Genomic DNA, 16,843 nt, shown 5'->3' with positions numbered 1-16,843 from the left:
AAACTTAAATGCGAGAAAATAACCACAACCAAAGACAGGACAAGAAGCAAATATAGGTAAGTACATGAGCTACTCAACAAATAAAGAGAAGGAACCTAGCTAAATCCACCGAGCTACCATAAACTCGATGGGTATGATTATGCACAAGTCTAAGGTAACCACCTGGCGGACTCCCATAAGTCCGATAGGAGCAAGGATAGTTGAAGTAAAATGACCAAAAAAGTTTTAATAATACCACCAATTTCCCAGACTTGAATCGGACCATCCCAAAAGCCTGAATCTTTAACCCAAAGCTAAGAGTAGATAAAGTCTTGAACCAAAGATTCATCAAAGAATCAAGGTACCGAACCGAGATCTTGAAAGAAACCACGGACTTGAACCGAGTGACAGATAATCATGGATTTGAGCCACGTGTAAGCTGGACCACAGACTTGAACCAGGTAACTATAGCTAAGGAGTTGAACATAAGTAAGCTGGACCACGGACTTAAACTGGGTAATTGTAGCTAAGGAGTCGATCACAAGTAAGCTGGACTACGGACTTGAACCAGGTAATTGTAGCTAAGGAGTCAATCACAAGTAAGTTGGACCATGGACTTGAACCGGGTAACTGTATCTAAGGAATCGAACAAAATTAGGATCAGCTGCCAACCAAGTGCCATGGGGAGTACCCCCAAACCGAGTTCTATTAATACATTACTCCAACCTAAACCGTATTCAATCGAAATCATCACGAAGACTCCCAAGATTAAGAACCAAGTGATACAGGACCGATAGGAGAAACGGGCATTATGAAGGTAAGATCCCAAAGCTATGTTACTGCCTAGCTAAAGCTCAGACTATTAGACTCAAGTTTGCTACATCAGTCTATAAGGAGCTAACTGTAGCCTATGACGTCGGAGAAGTTCTAAGGCCCAACGACACCCAAATTGCGCAATTCTAAGGCAAAACTAATCTAAGCCTAGACTAAGTCCAAACATGCTTACAAATATATAACCAAGGGAACAACACACACCATAGGGTAGGGATAACCAACAACAACGGGAGTCATGCTTAAACAATCCAATAACTTCCCGAGAAATGCTTAGGACATGGATTCTACGAATTTAGCATGCTCGACATCCAAACCCCTCCAAGCTCACACGATTCAGTATACAAGTGTCAAAATATGCTCAGTCTAAAGAGAGAAAAACCGTAGCCTACTTGTAGGCCGACCGCGCATGCACAAACTCATGAAATCTGAGCTTCCCCTTTCCTAACGACCTCAAAATGCTATCACATTGTCAAAAATAGAATCACAATGTCATTATGATAGTTTTGACATTAAATTCATACTTTTCGGAGATGGATCAATTTTGGGGTCCAAAATGGAAAATATGGGATCCACATTTGGAATTTCGGAATTGACCCCAAAACTAATCCAAAATGTCACTCCAAGATCATAATCCAAATTGAAACACAGTTCGGGGTTGGGAAATGATACAAAATGAGCATGCAACAAAAATCTCTTATTTCAAGCTAAATAAGTGAATAAGACAGCATTTATAGGCAGACATTTCTTTAAAACGAAACTCCCACAACCCAAGCCAAGTACACTATGATGTTCCTTGCAGAAAAACTCATAAGTTAGCCTCAAGAATTACTAAAAACGAAGCTAAAATGATCAAGTTACACTGCTCCAAAATTTTATAAAATTACAACTCGAAAAATGACAATGGCAGCAGCTAAAATAGAAATTTATCTCACACAAAACTCCTAAACAAGTTTCCAAGCTCACCAATGGATTCCTCACGAAATTCCCTTGAGTTTAGACCTTTGGATCACCAAATTTGAATAAGAAACAGAGGAGAAATCGAAGTGTGAAAAGTGAGTTATGGCTGAGTTCGTCCTTGGTCTTTTATTAAAAGACCAAGGTTTTGACCTACGCAAATGCGGCCTAAGTGGCCCGCAAATACGGAGGTCAGGGAGTTTGGCCTTCGCGAACGCGGCTAGAGGCCCGTGAATGCGGAGGCAAAAGAGACACACCTCCGCGAATGCGGCCCAGGCCTCGCGAACACGGAGGGCAATTTCCTGGACCTCCAAGAACGCGGCCAAGGGCCGCGATCATGGAGAACAAACTTGGCTGTACTAGATATCAACTGAAATGTTGATTTTCACCAAGTTCAAATTCTCCAATGGGGTGCTCGAAATTCGTTTGGAATCTTGTGCATGCAAACGAGATATACTATCCCACCAAATTCGACCTTGTGGACTCAATGACGCAGTCAAAATTTCCATACATGGTCATTACGGCTGAAAGTGGGCCCCACACCCAAGTGTCATTTTAAGTCAATTTCCACAATGGGCCTCGAATTTAGATCGAAGGCCTCAGAAAGTGAACGAAAGTTCGTTCTAGACCAAACGGACTAAAGTCAACTATAGGCTAAATTTCAAAGACAAAGGCGCCAAATGGCCCCAAACTCGTACTAATTGCCTCGGTACTCGTGCCGATCATGCTACTGGCCCAATTTGGTCAATCTAAAGCTAATGGAACCGTCAGAATTCCGTTCTAAGATCGTTTTCCAGAAGTTATGACCAAAGTCAACTTTTCATGTTACAAAAGCTCCAAAATAGGGAAACGGGCCTAAAATTCAAACGAACGACCAGGCAACTGAACAGCTAGTGCTAGCAAGTCATAAAAGACTTGAGGTCACTACAGAAAGGCACTAAACAACAGAATGAATACTTTAATTCAAAAATGACCTGGAGGGTTATTACAGTGGAGGGCTCCACAATCCGTAGTGGTCGTTTGTGGCTCTTTCATCGGGAAGTTTTCCTAAGAGCTTTGGGGAGGGGTCACCACGGAAGGCTTCACGTCCTGTGGTGCTCACCACGTTCCGTGGTCCCTCATCGTGGTCCCTTCTCTACAGGTCTGATCCTCTGAATCTCCACCACGGTTGCTCACCACGGTCTGTGGTTCTCACCACGGCCCGTGATGGTTTTCGTGGTTATCTCTGGTGCCATTTTCTGCAATTCTCTGAAATTCCATCCTTTGATCCTTGTTAAACGACTTTCTAAGTTCTCGGGGTCTTACACTATCATACTGTTGTGTTAGTTGAATTATTATTATTTCGAGATTCTCTAATTATGACCTAGCCGATCGGGGGCTTTTGATAAGCCAAAATATACACATTTGTATTTGTTAAGTGTAGCTGGTATACGCCACTAGCGTACATGTCTAATAGGGTCGACATAGGGTCAAGTGTGGCACCATATACTAGTTGCGCCTCTCGAGGTTGAGGCTTGACAACATATTGCAGACATCACTTCTTTATTAGTGATACCAACCAGAATAATTTATTATAAAATATTCATAATACATGTCTAATACAAACACAATACATTTATAATACATATTGCAGACACTACTCATTTCTTAGTAATACCAATCAGAGTAATTTATAAGACACATATAATGCAAATTTTATTCATGAACAATACATTTGTAATACATTTTGCAGACATCACTCATTTTTTAGTGATACCAACTCAAATAATTTATAACACACTTATATAATACATTTTAATACATATTGTCGGTGTCATTTCAATTTTAATAGAATTTTTAAATACTCACATCTTCAAATCTTCATATTTTTTAATATTCAAATCTTGGAAAAATCAACTCTAATATTCACCAAACATGTTCAACATTGAGATATAAGTTTCAAACTATATACTCAATAGTTTGTAATAATATTCAATACAAAAAAATGATATATTTTTTTCAAAAATCAAATTTAAAATTAAAGTTTTGAAGCTTTTTAATATCAATTGTGGATAGTCAACGATTGACATAAATGAGAAAGAAAAGAGAAGAAGAGAGATATATAGAGAGAGAGAGCCAAGTAAAATACATCGTATTAGCTATGTATTGCTATGACAATAATAATTAAAAAGTATATTCATAAGCAATAATTATTATTAAAATATACTTATCAAAGTAATTAATCCTTCTTAGCCATCATTTAAAAAGTAATGAGAAAGTAATCATACTATAATGTTGAAATAAAACTCAGATAAAAATAGCCATACTTAAATTAATACAGAAAAAGTTATAAAGGTTTAAATTTCATTTGCTAATTTTAATTTTTTAAAGGTTTGAACCCATAAATCATTTTTTTCGTTTGAAACTCCGATAATTTGTTGAACCTCATGAATCTTCTTTGATTTTGAATTTATAAAGATTTGAAACCCATAAAGCGATTCTTAATTTTTAAACTCCAACAATGTTTAGAATCCCATAAATTGTTCCTTAATTTTAAACTTAGAAAAATTAAAATCACAAGAATCATTTTTTGATTCTGAAATTTCAATAAATTTTTGAACCTGATAAATCATTTCTTGGATTTGAACTTATGAAAATTTAAATCCTAAGAATCATTTCTTTAATTTGAAACTCTAGTATATTTTTGAACTTCTTGAATCATACATTATTTTTTAACTTAATAAAGGTTTGAAATCATGTATTTTTCCTTGATTTTGAGACTCCAACAAATTTTTGAATCATATGAATCATTTTTGAGTTTCACTTATTAATCCTTTGAATTCCTGGAACATTTGTTGAATTTATTTTATATTTAGTTTAGAAGTATTTCTTTTTTTGGTGGCAAATTATTGATTAAACATTTTTTTTAAAAAAATAATGAGATATTGTTGTGAAAATTATTGGGTTCAGATGAACTCATAAGTTGAAGAATAAACAAGGGAATCATTCAAGGCTTACTAGAACTATTACTCAATCAAAAATAAGAGCTTTAGTTGTGTCCACGGTAAACGCTAGTTTGGCACATCGATGTCAGTTCTTCGCCTCCTGGAGTTGTAGTATGTCCAAGGGTTGGGTTCAGAACGTCGTGAGACAATTCGATTCATATCCTGTGTGGACGTTAGGGCATTGAGAGGACATGATTTTGTTTACTATACCTGCTGCTGTAGCATTATAAATTGTATTGTTACTCTTGTTGCCATCGAGATAAATCTGACCCCTCCCTTATTCTCGCTTACGTATATGGGATATTTTAAGAAGTGAAAATCCATCTTAGTAGCAAGGTCCAGAAAAAAATAGGGAAGGTTGTTTCACTATATTTTTTACTAGGGACAGAGTCTGCTATAAGATTTTTTTTTATTGGAGCCGATTGCTCTAAAAAGACAAATTATCAATCTTTTCTTTCATCTCTAAACATTAATTCCTCTATTTCAATTTGTTTTTTTCTTAATTTGACTAGAAATAAAGTTTTAAAAAGTAAAATAAAATAATTAACTTTCATTGTGTCATATTATATATAAAAAGTAATATAAAGAAATTGAAGTGATATATTAATTAATTTATGGCTTGTGTTAAAGTGGCTAAATTACCAACTTCGTCCCAGTAAGCCCACAAAACCATCCCTGAACCTGCCGTCTCCTCCCGCCGTTCCGTCGGCCACCGGTTTAGCACCATTTTTTACGATCAAAGGTAAGATAATTAGCTTTCTTTCCAATCAAATTTGATCATTCAATTTCAGCACTTACTTTCGATATTCACGATTTTTTTTCCTTTTTGGGTTTGACAGCATTTTCGATCTGTGGTACGATGTCATTCATGAAAGGTGATTTGCTAAGCAGAACTAGAAGGCTTGTCAAAGGGTTAGCCAAAGCTGAACCTGTCTGGCTCAAAGCAATGGAGCAGTCAGTATCTGCTATTCTTTTCTTCATATATTGCACTCCTATTTATTCAAAAACCTAGTATTGATCTTAAGATTTTCCGTGCTCTAATACTATGATGAAATGACACATTTTGTGTATAAATTTAGAGTTTGTTAGACTTATTCATGTCTTTTGGGGTCAATTTCACTGTTATGCATTGGGAGATGGAAAATATGCCTGTAATGCTGAAATTTTTTGTTTTCTAGGGCTCCGCCTGCAACATTTCCTCGTGCTGAGAACAAACTGGAACCCATCAGTCTACCTGAGGATGTCTATGTCAAGAAGTTCTTCCAGAAGTACCCAGAGTCTAAACACGAGGATGCTATTAAGTATGGCTTTTAATCTGTTCATGCTTCTTAGTATGTATTGTTTCACTTCCTATCATCTTGTATTTTTGATCCTTTAGTTCATCCGACTTTGCACTGTTTCCTTGTGACGTGCTATATTTTCTTCTTGGTATCTGAAATTGCTGCATTTGAGCTTAGGGTCTTTCGGAAACAGTTTCTCTACCTTAAGGTAGTGGTAAGGTCTGTGTACATTGTACCTCCCTAGACCTCACTTGTGGGATTTACTGGGTATGTTGTTGTTGTTTAGAGTCAACAGCTTGATTATGTAGACTTCAATTTTTAGACGGATAACGTGCAACATGTTGCATGTCGAGGAAAGAAGTGGGAAAAGCGCAACCAATTACATAACATGATAAATACTATATTGGGAATTGAAAATCATTAAGGTCTCAGCACATCATCTGTTGTGCAGTCTAGAATAGAATCAGTGTTTTATCATTATTTTCCTATCGGAAATATTGGCATGTTAAATTTCTCAATGCTTTTGTGCAATCGAGGCATTATTATCATTTTCTTTATAATTTTAACAGAATTTCTGGATTTGACCCTCCTCCAGCCCGAATTTTCGGGTGGCGAGTGCTCGAGTTAAAGGGGCAGGGGGCCAGTGAAGAGGAAGCTATGGCTGTTGCCGATGTATGTATCTCGTCTTTCTAGATTTTAATTCATTGAGGTTCAATCTTCTCCTAGGATCTCTCTTTTAAGAACTTTGACGCTTTGTTTCTATAGATGGAATATCGTGTAGAAAAGAAAGCAAAAAAGAAAGCATATTCTCGATTGAAGCAGATTGCTCGACTTCAAGGGAAGAAACCACTTCCTAATCCATATCCAAGTGCTATCAAGGAGATACAAGCTGAAGAAAGGAAGTTTGTGCGTGATCGTTTCTATAACCGAGACATTCTTAAAATTGTGGAGAAACTGAAAGAGGAGAGGCAAGCAGAGTTGCAAGACAGAAGAGGGGGAGGTGGAGGTGGCTGGTAAATGCACATGGTCTTTTTTCTAATAGTTTTTCGTTAAGCTTTTTTCTTCAAGTGGTTATACTTGGTAATGTTATGATACTCTTTGTCCAAGTGGTTATACTTGGTAATGTTGTGATATCCTTTCCTCATGTACTAGAAAAACGTTTCACTTCTGGTTTACGTAGTAGACTTGGAGATCATATTCCAATTAAATTTGGAAAATAAGTGAGTACTATCTCCTGCCAATGTTTCACAAGCGTTGCAACTGTTGTTTTTGATTGCAGTATATCAATTTCTTTTATCTAATTACTCCATTTATTAATATTTAAGTAGTTCTGTGTACTTTTTATTGCCTCTTTCCTTCAAGAGAGGTTATCCTAGCCTTCGGTTTTAATGATTACGGGGTTCTACCCAACTTTTATTCTGGTGTCATATTTGCAGAGATCATTTATTCCATCTTTGGCAGTTTTAACAACTTCTATGCAACTTTATCAAAAGAAAACTTTTTATGCATCCATATATTATTAAATCTTCTTGAGATGACTGCCTGCTGTTATAGTGAAACTTTCTCATGCTTGCAGTAGATCTTATAAGAAGTTAAACTGTTGGCATACTGCTCAACCTTAATTCCATGGTTTATGTGTTGTACCTTTTTTTAGTCAATGATTGTTGTAGAGTCACTTATTGATGCAGTAAACTCCATTGTTACAGAGATGCATTGTCTGCTAATCACATTATTATGAGTTTCTTGCCCCAGAAATGCGATGATGAATATTTGCAGGTCTTAGACAATGTTTGGAAATTTCATAATTTGATAGCACATGAAACTTGCATATAAGTATCTTTGAAGGATCTACTAGCTTCCTACTTTTACTTCTTTACGCATTCAATTCCTTTTATTTCCTGTGGCTAGTGTAAATTCTTTTGTATCTTCACTCTGCCCTTTTTTCTAGGAATGGCAGGCAGGGTGGGGTTTAGACTGCAAAAATTTCCACCCACCTTTGCACGTGAGCATTTGTTCCTATTTTCAACTCGCCCAGGCCCCTGTGGCATTTTTTCTGCTTTCAACCTGCCCCCGCTAAGACCCTCAACCCCCAAAAGTTCTATTTTTCATTTTGTTATTTTTGCTAAAACATACCAGTTTAATAGTTTTATCATTTTTCAGTTCTTAAATCCCTCATATGAGGGTTCCTCTTTTTTCCTTCATCTTCTCCATTTCTCTACATCTCCCTTTTCAGCCATTTTTGCCATCATATCTCCTCCTTCCTCTTTTCTTCATCTTCATTCTTCTCCTCTCTTCAAATCGCCACTACCACCCTTTTCTTCTTATTCTCCTCTTCCTCTCTCCATCAATCATTGAACACCATTTCTGCCTAGTATCTTTTTGGTCATGAATAGAGAGAGAACTTAGGGCGAGAGGTACGTGGCTTTTGGACAGAACTTTCAACAAGGTGAACCCAAAGACTCTTCATTTGTCGCATCGTCAGTATTGAGTTTTAAGCTTGTTTAACTGGTGGCAGCCAGCGAATGTATTTGGGAATTTTGCCATTTGCGTTATTTGTATGGTTCATAAATTATCACCTAGCTTTGCTTATGGTCAATATGGCATTAAAGCTCAAGAGATAAATTATAGAAGTAGTTATGATGCCGAGTGGTACAAAGATTGAATCCAGCAATTATCGAGAAAGAGCAGGAAAAGGAGTTGAAAGGTATACATTCATTAACCAACAGTGAAGCAGGTATGATAGATTCGTGGTTGAAATTGATGACCAGCTCAGGCAAGATATTATTCATCTATGGCATGACTGTCTAGGAGGAGGCCATTCTGAGATGGAGAACGAACACCTACAACAGAGTTAACTCTTTTCTACTAAAGAAATGACACTGACACTAATAAGTATGATGACACAACTTCTCTTAGGCTCCTTAGGTATTCCTAAATCAGTTTGGTCTTGTATCAGCATGGATTTTATTGATGGCGGAAGAACTAATATCTTGGTGGTTGTAGATAGGTCGACCAAGAATAGCCATTTCATTGCTATTAATCACCCCTTATCTGCTTCTTTTGTGGCACACTTGTTCTTGGATTAGATATTTAAACATATTGGAAGTGACAGGGAAGGGATCCTATCTTAGATTCTGGCAGGAGTTATTTGCATTACAGGGAGTCACTTCTTCAGTCTACAATCCCCAATCAGATGGACATACTAAAGTACTAAACAAAAACTGTGGAAACTTATTTGAGGTGTTATTACTCAAAACAGTCAACAGGACTGGTCACTTTATCTTCCCTAAGCTGAGTGGTGGTTTAATTCAACTTATAACTCAGCTATTTAGCTCAAAAGTGTTCAAATCTCAGATTTCATCTGCATATAGCTCAACAAAAGATACATGCTTTGGCCAACAAAAAACAGGAGTGACTTGAAATTGCATATGGGAGATTGGGCATACCTAACCTTATAGACCAAACATTCACTAAATTGTCAGCTAAGTATCATCCCCTCATGTGGTCATTCATCCTACTTTCCATTGTCTCATAGCTCAAGCTCTATGTCAGTGTACCAGATGCATTCAATCATCTTCCCATAACAGATTTGGCTAAGATTGTACTGAGTGGAGCCTCAGTATTCTTGAGAGGAGGATGGTAAAAAGGGAAAGAAAACAAGGTTGTACTCGAAACGGATAAAATGTACTGTTATTCGTCCGACCCAACCCATTAAAAAATGGATTGGACATCCAATCATTGCAAAAGTAGATCAAATATGGATCAACCGATATTATCGATCATTAAATATTATGGATAACCCAATAGTCTTTCGCTCATCACTTGGCTCACAACTCACATCTTTTAGTTATATCAAATATGGATGGACCGAATATTTTATTATTTTTTACGTAATTCATTTCAACCTGACTCACCCAAATAGTACCTCAAGGTTTTGGAGCAATGAATGGGCATGCCTAGGGAAGAGAATTAGGTGGTAAAGACTAAATTTTCTACCTTCTTTGTGGATGATTTTTTCTCTCCGCTTGATAATTTTTTTTAAAAGTGATTTTAACTAGAAAATCTTGTTAGGAGGAATCTATATCGCCTATTAGGCGTAAGTTCTAACATTTACTTATAAACCAAAACTTGTGGTCAATTGAGCAAGCTCACTGTATTAAGATTTCCCGAATGTACATCTTATAGACAAAAGTAAGAATTTTCTGAAGCAGACTATTTTTAAATCAGTTCGAGGAAGACAAGTACCTTTATCAAGTTAAAGACCGATGATTGTTAACTGCCAGAAATCCATGAAGACAATACAAAATGTAAATTTGTCTCAACAGCTTATTCCACGATTATAGATGTCATTTCCAATACAAGTATGTGTTTGAAATGAAAAATTGACCTAAAATAAGTCGAATGGAAGTGCTAGCAAGTCAAATCTGTCTATGTACAACATTGGAACCTACAATCTGTGAAAGGAGTTCCAGAAAGAATCTTATAACTGTTGACTATGTACTAATGGTATCCGACTAGACAGACCATTTTCACAATCATATAAATGCAGGCCTAGATTGTTTGCTCGGTCGGGTAATATTGGTAAAAAGAATGCTGATACAACAAATGTTGCGTTTCATCCTAGGATTCCCACGCAGACACTTCTCCAAACATGAGGCATGCTCAGTGGTAGAATGAGCTGAAGGCGCTGGCACATTTACCAACACGACTCATGGGAAAGACATGAATTACAATGTTCAACGGCTCAATGACAAAGGGTCTCTCCATGGTTTACCCAACGTACAAAACTATCTGAAAGTTCCTCAACAACTACACAACTCTGGGCATCACTGTAGGATGCCTCTGCTCCAGCGTTTGCTGTTCCCTGCAGATAGTGAATTCTATAGTTGAATATCAAGCAAAGAGAAGGTACGCAGCATTATTCAGTAACATAGACAAAGTAATAGCATTAAATGTTAATACAGTGTGTTGTCAACTTTACGAGAAACCAAGACTGATTCAGTCAAATATGGCTTCAGAGCTATCAGAAGCGACTACAATCATGTGTTAGGTGACTAATAAGCCAACACACTAAGTAGCTAAAATTGTTCAGAGAACCTTTTTCATTGAGATGAACAAACTTAGAATCTACAATCAATACATTTAGTTTCTTTCTTTTAATGAAAATAGTAACAAGAGAGTGCTCGACATGTACAGGGAGGATCAAGAAAACAGTTCCTTTCAATCCTTCAGGAAGTTGAGAAAGTCTTGGTCAAAGTATCTATAACAAATTACACAAAGCACTCTCCACTAAGACATTCTTCAACTTTTCCGTTAGTAGCTGCCCAGTTACCAATGATCTCCCCACCCCATCAACAGAACCCAATTTCACTTAAAGCATGCGGACTATTTCAACCAATGACATCACCTGCATATTTAAATTAGCTACGGAAATTCAAGACTCACAGTTTGACAAATAACTTTATAAATTTGCTCTTTTCTGTCCAAAGAAGGCAAGTAAGGTGAAACTTTTTTTCTTAAAAGGTTTAACTTTGGGAACGTATCTCGTTAGTCCTCCATCCCTTTTTTCCCTAGACCAATGATCCCTACTACAATTATGATACTTACATTTTACAATACTCAACTTCATTGTGATGACATTAATAATTACATAATCATCAATTTGAAACCTATCCTGTTACTTCCATTATAAGTGGTAGTGACAACCTTGAAAGTGAAGTTCTAGTTTACGAATCTACTTGATCTATATTCATGGTCCAACAACCAATACATGGTAATATGGTTTCCTCAGTTAAGTTTATAGGAATATGAATCTTTTTTTTTCTATTTTACAGAGAAGATATGGTCCACCATTTGTCCATTTCCTCAAGAGCTTTGCGAAACAAAGACAACATTTGATGGTCGTCACTCGTCAGTCATGTAATTTTCTGGCAAACCAGGAAAGACGGAAAGTGTCTACAATGAACCGTCAATTGCCAAATAAAGTCATCCATCTAATCATAGAACCACAATAAAAACTTGTAATGTGGTAGAAGCCTGACTATCAATCATCTTTCTGTGAAGGGAAAATGGCCACATCTATCTGGAAGTATTTTTCAAATTCTTGTGGTATTGTCTTTTTAGGTGGAAATCTCAAAACTAATTTAATGAGATGGTGCCTGACAAAACTTGACAACAAAGTTCATGAGCTATTTTTGCAATGTACACTATCAGTTTTTGTATGAGAAAAAGGAGAGCACATATGTGCTTTTAAGTATGATGGAATCAGAAATTAAACTAGTAGAGTTATAGATCAAGTTCCCAATTTGATGAAACTTTTGCTCAACTCACTGTTACCTTCTTTAAATCTTTCTACTAGTTCACAGGTAGAAAAAAATTAGACCTATACGTTATATCGAGTTGGGTATAGGGATGGTAAATGTGGAGGGGGAGGGGGAGGGGGGAGGGGGCAGCGGCAGGTAAAACCTGCATAACCCCGCGAAGACTTCAACCCGCTCCGCCCACCCCGCATAACAAAAAATTCTATTTGCAACCCGTCCCAACCCTCATAATTTTCTAAATTTTTTCTTTCAAAATTAAGTTTGATACTAAAAGTGAAATTCATAAGAAAAAAAATTACAAATTTCCACTAATTAGTATCTTGACTGTCATAATCATACTCTTTGCTAGGAATTTTAATATTCCATTGCTGTACAATCATAAGATAGTTGTTTTCATTTCTGTAATGATGTGTATCCTTAATTGAACAGGAAAGTGAATTGAATTTTTAGAAAAAAATTACCACAACAAAAAAGCAGTCATCAAGGAAATTATTATTCAAACTCAATTTTATGTCAACTGGGAGTAATAAATAAATAAAATATATGTGTTATTATACTCTTAAAATACACTTTTATTAATTACCCATAATTATACACTTACCAGATAAATTATGCATTTATTACTTTGTCTGATTCATTGTAATTTTGGATGTGAGCAAGGTTTGTGCCTTCTTATATACACATCTATTAAAAATCCGCCCCGCACCCACATAGAGACAAACCAGCCGCGCCCCACACCTGCATAGAGAAAAACCAGCCCCCGCCCCACCCCATTGCCATCCCTCATTGGGCAGATGGACTAAACCAAGCTAAAACAAATTGAAGCTGAATGTTGATAGCTGTAGTAAGGGCAATCCAGGAAGTGCAGGGAGTGGTGGTGTACTGAGAAATCACAGTGGACACATGGTGATGGTATTCACCCATAACGGCTGCTACAGTAACAATAAAGCTGAAGTCCAAGCCCTGAAGATTGGACAACAGTGGTGTCTTGATAATAGCTGTCACAGGGTAAGAGTAGAATCTGGTTCACTTTTTTTTTTTGTTTTTTTTGAAAATGGTAACGTACTATATCCATCAAAAAAACAAAAGTTTCATGGCAGATGCAAGACTTCCAGGAGGTACAACAAATGAGGATGCAAGGAAGCTGTTTTGACTCGGGAAAACCTGAGGAAGAGGGGGATACAACTGCGCTCAAGATGCTATCTGTATGGACAGGAAACAGAAACAATCAACCATCTGTTTTAACACTGTAATTAGTAGCCAGCTGTGGGATATGCTCATTAATCTTGGAGGAATCTGATGGACGAAGCCAGAATAACTGATGAAGTTCTAGCAAGCTGGAATGAAGGGAGGAACTGCAACAGCCACAAAGATAGATGGAAAAATTTCCCCAGCAAGCATTTGGTGGAAAGAAACTCTAGATGTCATGAAGATACAAATAGTACTTTACAGAAAATTAAATCAAACTGTATTATCTTTTTTCGTTTTTGGTGCGAGTCTGATTACATAGATGATCATGAGGAAATTGTAAAGGTATTATGATCCTTGTAAGAAGAGCAAGGATGCTGTAACAATCCATTTTGGTTTCCAGCACATTTTAGTAATGATGTCTATATACATACACAAAGTGTTACTTCTGAGCACAACAATTTTGAGTTCATCCTTCACTGAGGATATAAATTTTCCTAGACAAGTTATAGCCACATTGAAGAATGATGGAAATGGATTGCCAAATTTCAGGATTCGTGTGAAGGTAAATTTTCTTTTGAACCTGCATGAATGTTACTTCGGTCAACAGATAGGTTCTAACATTTTGTTAGATCTTTTTTATAAAGCTCAAAAGGCATACATCTTGTAAAGTAGAAGCCGTCCTCATTTAGTTTAAATATACTTTTGCATAGGGGAGGTTTACTCATTCTTCAATTTATCATAGGAGGCAAAAGGCTTCTATAAGCACCTCCTCATTTGCGTTGGTTTTTCCAACGAAACTCAGCACTTTCGGGCCAATCTACTACATGCTAATAATGGTCTTTTGGATTTCATCTCCTACAAAAATAGCAAGTGGTTGGCCGTTCGATCGAGTCCATCCCTTGAAGTCGTACCCTCTCAGTATGCGTGAGCCTTCCGCCGATTGACAGAAATGCCGGCCGGAATTCGAGAACGGTCCATCCCACCATAATGGATCTCTCCTACCGCTATCGACCGTTAGGGAGAGGGCGTAGCAAACAGAATGAAAAGGGAAGAAAGGGCGCGCCTATTCCACTTCTTACTTGACGCTGAGAAGTTGAGTCACCCTTCTTTTTTTTTAAGAAATAGAATAGAATAAAGAATGAGATAGTCTATATCCTGTATCGATCATAGGATCACTCTATGAATAGGTCAATCTCTGTGACCTCCCACCGTTCACGACATCCCTTGTTTCTCGCAAGAACGGCTCCTCGGTGGAGGAGTAGAAGCGCTGGTCCCCTTCGGTCAACTTGCTTGTGCCTGCTGTTACCTACCGTAGGACCTCCGTCCCCGAAGCGAAGAAAGAGGAGCAGGAACAAGAGGTTGTCCTCTCCAACCAGTCAAGTGGCTTTCCGCTCCTCTCTCAGCCCAGTAGTTCCGCAAATTTTCCTATTATTTTCTCAACTGAGATTTCGATATAGAAGGATCTCTTTATTTCTTCACCGCGGTACCGCATTTCTCTTTGCTTGGGGAGAAAAAGGGTTTCCCTTAGATTATGCCTTTCCACTAGACTAAAAGAAGACGGTGACTCTACGAGGAATCAGGCTTATAAAAGAAAAGGAGGGACTCGAAATTGGTTATCAGTCAGGTCGTGGAAGTCCCTAGCCTATTTAAATCCCTTCGCTAAAGGTTTCACTCTAGAATCTAATGAGTCACCACGGAAAGCTCGGCAGGGAAGGAATGGGAAATCGTCAAGGGAAAGATAAGAAGAGCTTGACCGATCCATTCTGAAGCGAAGAAGCACACTGCTTAAGATATAAAGCGCAGTGCAGCCACCCCGACTTCCGTCCTATCCTAATAACAGACCTGGATAACGGGTAAGCTTTTAGACAAATGACTGTCCGCTGGAAAATACAGAGTAGGATTCATCTGTGTGGTGAATGAAAGAACATTCATTGAATGAGTTGACCATTTCCCTCGCTGAAAGCCATAGTTTCTTTTTCAATTTCCGCCTATTGGCAACAGGGGCATAAGTTCATATCCCGAAGCGACGGTCAGTCAAGTGTTGACACCGGATTAGGTTTGACCTTCCTTCTCAATGTCCGGTAATTTTGATATTAGAGGGAAAATTCTCGATCCCAGACCAGGCTCCGATCAAGGCTTATAAAAGCATCAACCTCATCCTATTTAATCTATTTTTTCGGTGATAAGAAATTGCACCAAAGCACATCACTTGAGTGGTTTGGCAAATAAAATTAATTAATTAAAAAGTGATAAAAGCCTTACTTGTGAAGTAACTGAAATACCAACATTCATGCTACATACACCTTCACTGGAGAGCGGGGTTGTTTCCCCCACTATGTCACTGTTAACATTCTCTGATGATAGTCCACCTATTGGGGAGTTTGTGAATAAATACCTGCAACAATAGAAAGCACAAATGACATTCTTTCTTCAAGTCAATCAGTTCTAGATGGAAGAACTCAACGATTATTCTTGCTGCAGTTCAGGAGAAACAGAAACCTTGATGGCACCATATAAGAAATAAAGAAAACAGAGCACAAAAAGGAAGTGTCAACTGTCAAGCCTCAACTTTTTTTCAATGTCTGCCTAGTCCTACACAACCATCAAGATTAAAACCACCTTATCAAAAACAGATATCACCAGAATATTCATTTGAAGTTATCCTTTGAAACCAAAAAAGAAAACAGTTTGGCACAGGATGACAGGAATACTGGTCCCAACATAGCCAACTGACAGCACATGACCAGCCGTACATTACATAAAATCCCAAGAAGATTAAAGGCATAAGGAAAAGCAATGAATTCTACAGAGTAGTAAGTTATAGCATGTTTGAGAACTTAAAAGCAATTTGATTTCCTATTTTACAAGAAATTAATTTCACTGCATAACACTTAAAGAGTCTTACAAGATTGACTACCAAAACAAACAAAAGTTAAAATGAAAGGAAATCTTAATAAAAACATTTGCCCCAAAAGCTTAGTTCAAGTGGCAAAGGTTGAAGGACTTGTGATTTAGGTCACTGGATAGAGTCATGCGAACTAAATCTGGTATTTAAGTAGATAAGGGTAGAGCGATGGGTCCTACCCCTAAGTCTTGAAGGTTGTGGTTGGCCCCAAGGGTGGCCCCAATGGATTACTCGGTCATAAAAAAAGCAAACTAAAAACATTTGATTATCAATTAATAGATAACTTGGATTCTCAATACCTAAGGGGTCGTTTGGTAGTTGGTTAGAGTTATGTGGGTATTAATAATGTAGGGATTCGTAATGAGTGAATCTATGTATTATTTAATATAGGGATTA

The 16,843-nt window shown here is 37.4% G+C and overlaps 2 protein-coding genes across 5 annotated transcripts in view; one reads left to right on the top strand and one right to left on the bottom strand.

The window, feature by feature from the left end:
• Window positions 1-5,350: 5,350 nt before the first annotated feature.
• On the top strand, window positions 5,351-7,332 carry LOC129892375 (uncharacterized). The gene is made up of 5 exons (XM_055967944.1): window positions 5,351-5,493; window positions 5,591-5,705; window positions 5,930-6,052; window positions 6,601-6,703; window positions 6,797-7,332. The coding sequence occupies exons 2-5, from the start codon at window positions 5,611-5,613 to the stop codon at window positions 7,046-7,048; spliced, it is 573 nt and encodes a 190-aa protein (XP_055823919.1). The 5' UTR covers window positions 5,351-5,493; window positions 5,591-5,610; the 3' UTR covers window positions 7,049-7,332.
• Window positions 7,333-10,334: 3,002 nt separating this feature from the next.
• Window positions 10,335-16,843, bottom strand: part of LOC129891207 (phosphoinositide phosphatase SAC3-like) — a 41,325-nt gene continuing 34,816 nt past the window's right edge. For 2 of the 4 annotated variants that reach the window (XM_055966488.1, XM_055966491.1), the window contains exons 15-16: window positions 15,805-15,937; window positions 10,335-10,895 (exon numbers count right to left, since the gene is read on the bottom strand). In XM_055966488.1, the coding sequence (XP_055822463.1) occupies window positions 10,776-10,895; window positions 15,805-15,937 (253 nt within the window). In that variant the 3' untranslated portion in view covers window positions 10,335-10,775. Of the gene's footprint in view, window positions 10,896-11,158; window positions 11,456-15,804; window positions 15,938-16,843 lie in introns of those variants that run through there. The other 2 variants (XM_055966489.1, XM_055966490.1) reach the window with 2 other exon arrangements.

Source organism: Solanum dulcamara, chromosome 6, assembly GCF_947179165.1.
Source record: "Solanum dulcamara chromosome 6, daSolDulc1.2, whole genome shotgun sequence".
Lineage (NCBI taxonomy): Eukaryota > Viridiplantae > Streptophyta > Magnoliopsida > Solanales > Solanaceae > Solanum > Solanum dulcamara.
The sequence above is the reverse complement of the archived record's forward strand: the minus strand, read 5'-3'. Positions and strand labels throughout refer to the sequence as shown.

Coding starts and splice junctions, on each gene's coding strand:
- LOC129892375 (XM_055967944.1), top strand. CDS start 5,611: ATGTCATTCATGAAAGGTGATTTGCTAAGCAGAACTAGAAGGCTTGTC. Junction 6,053..6,600: donor AAACACGAGGATGCTATTAA/GTATGGCTTTTA, acceptor TAATTTTAACAG/AATTTCTGGATTTGACCCTC. Junction 6,704..6,796: donor AAGCTATGGCTGTTGCCGAT/GTATGTATCTCG, acceptor TTGTTTCTATAG/ATGGAATATCGTGTAGAAAA.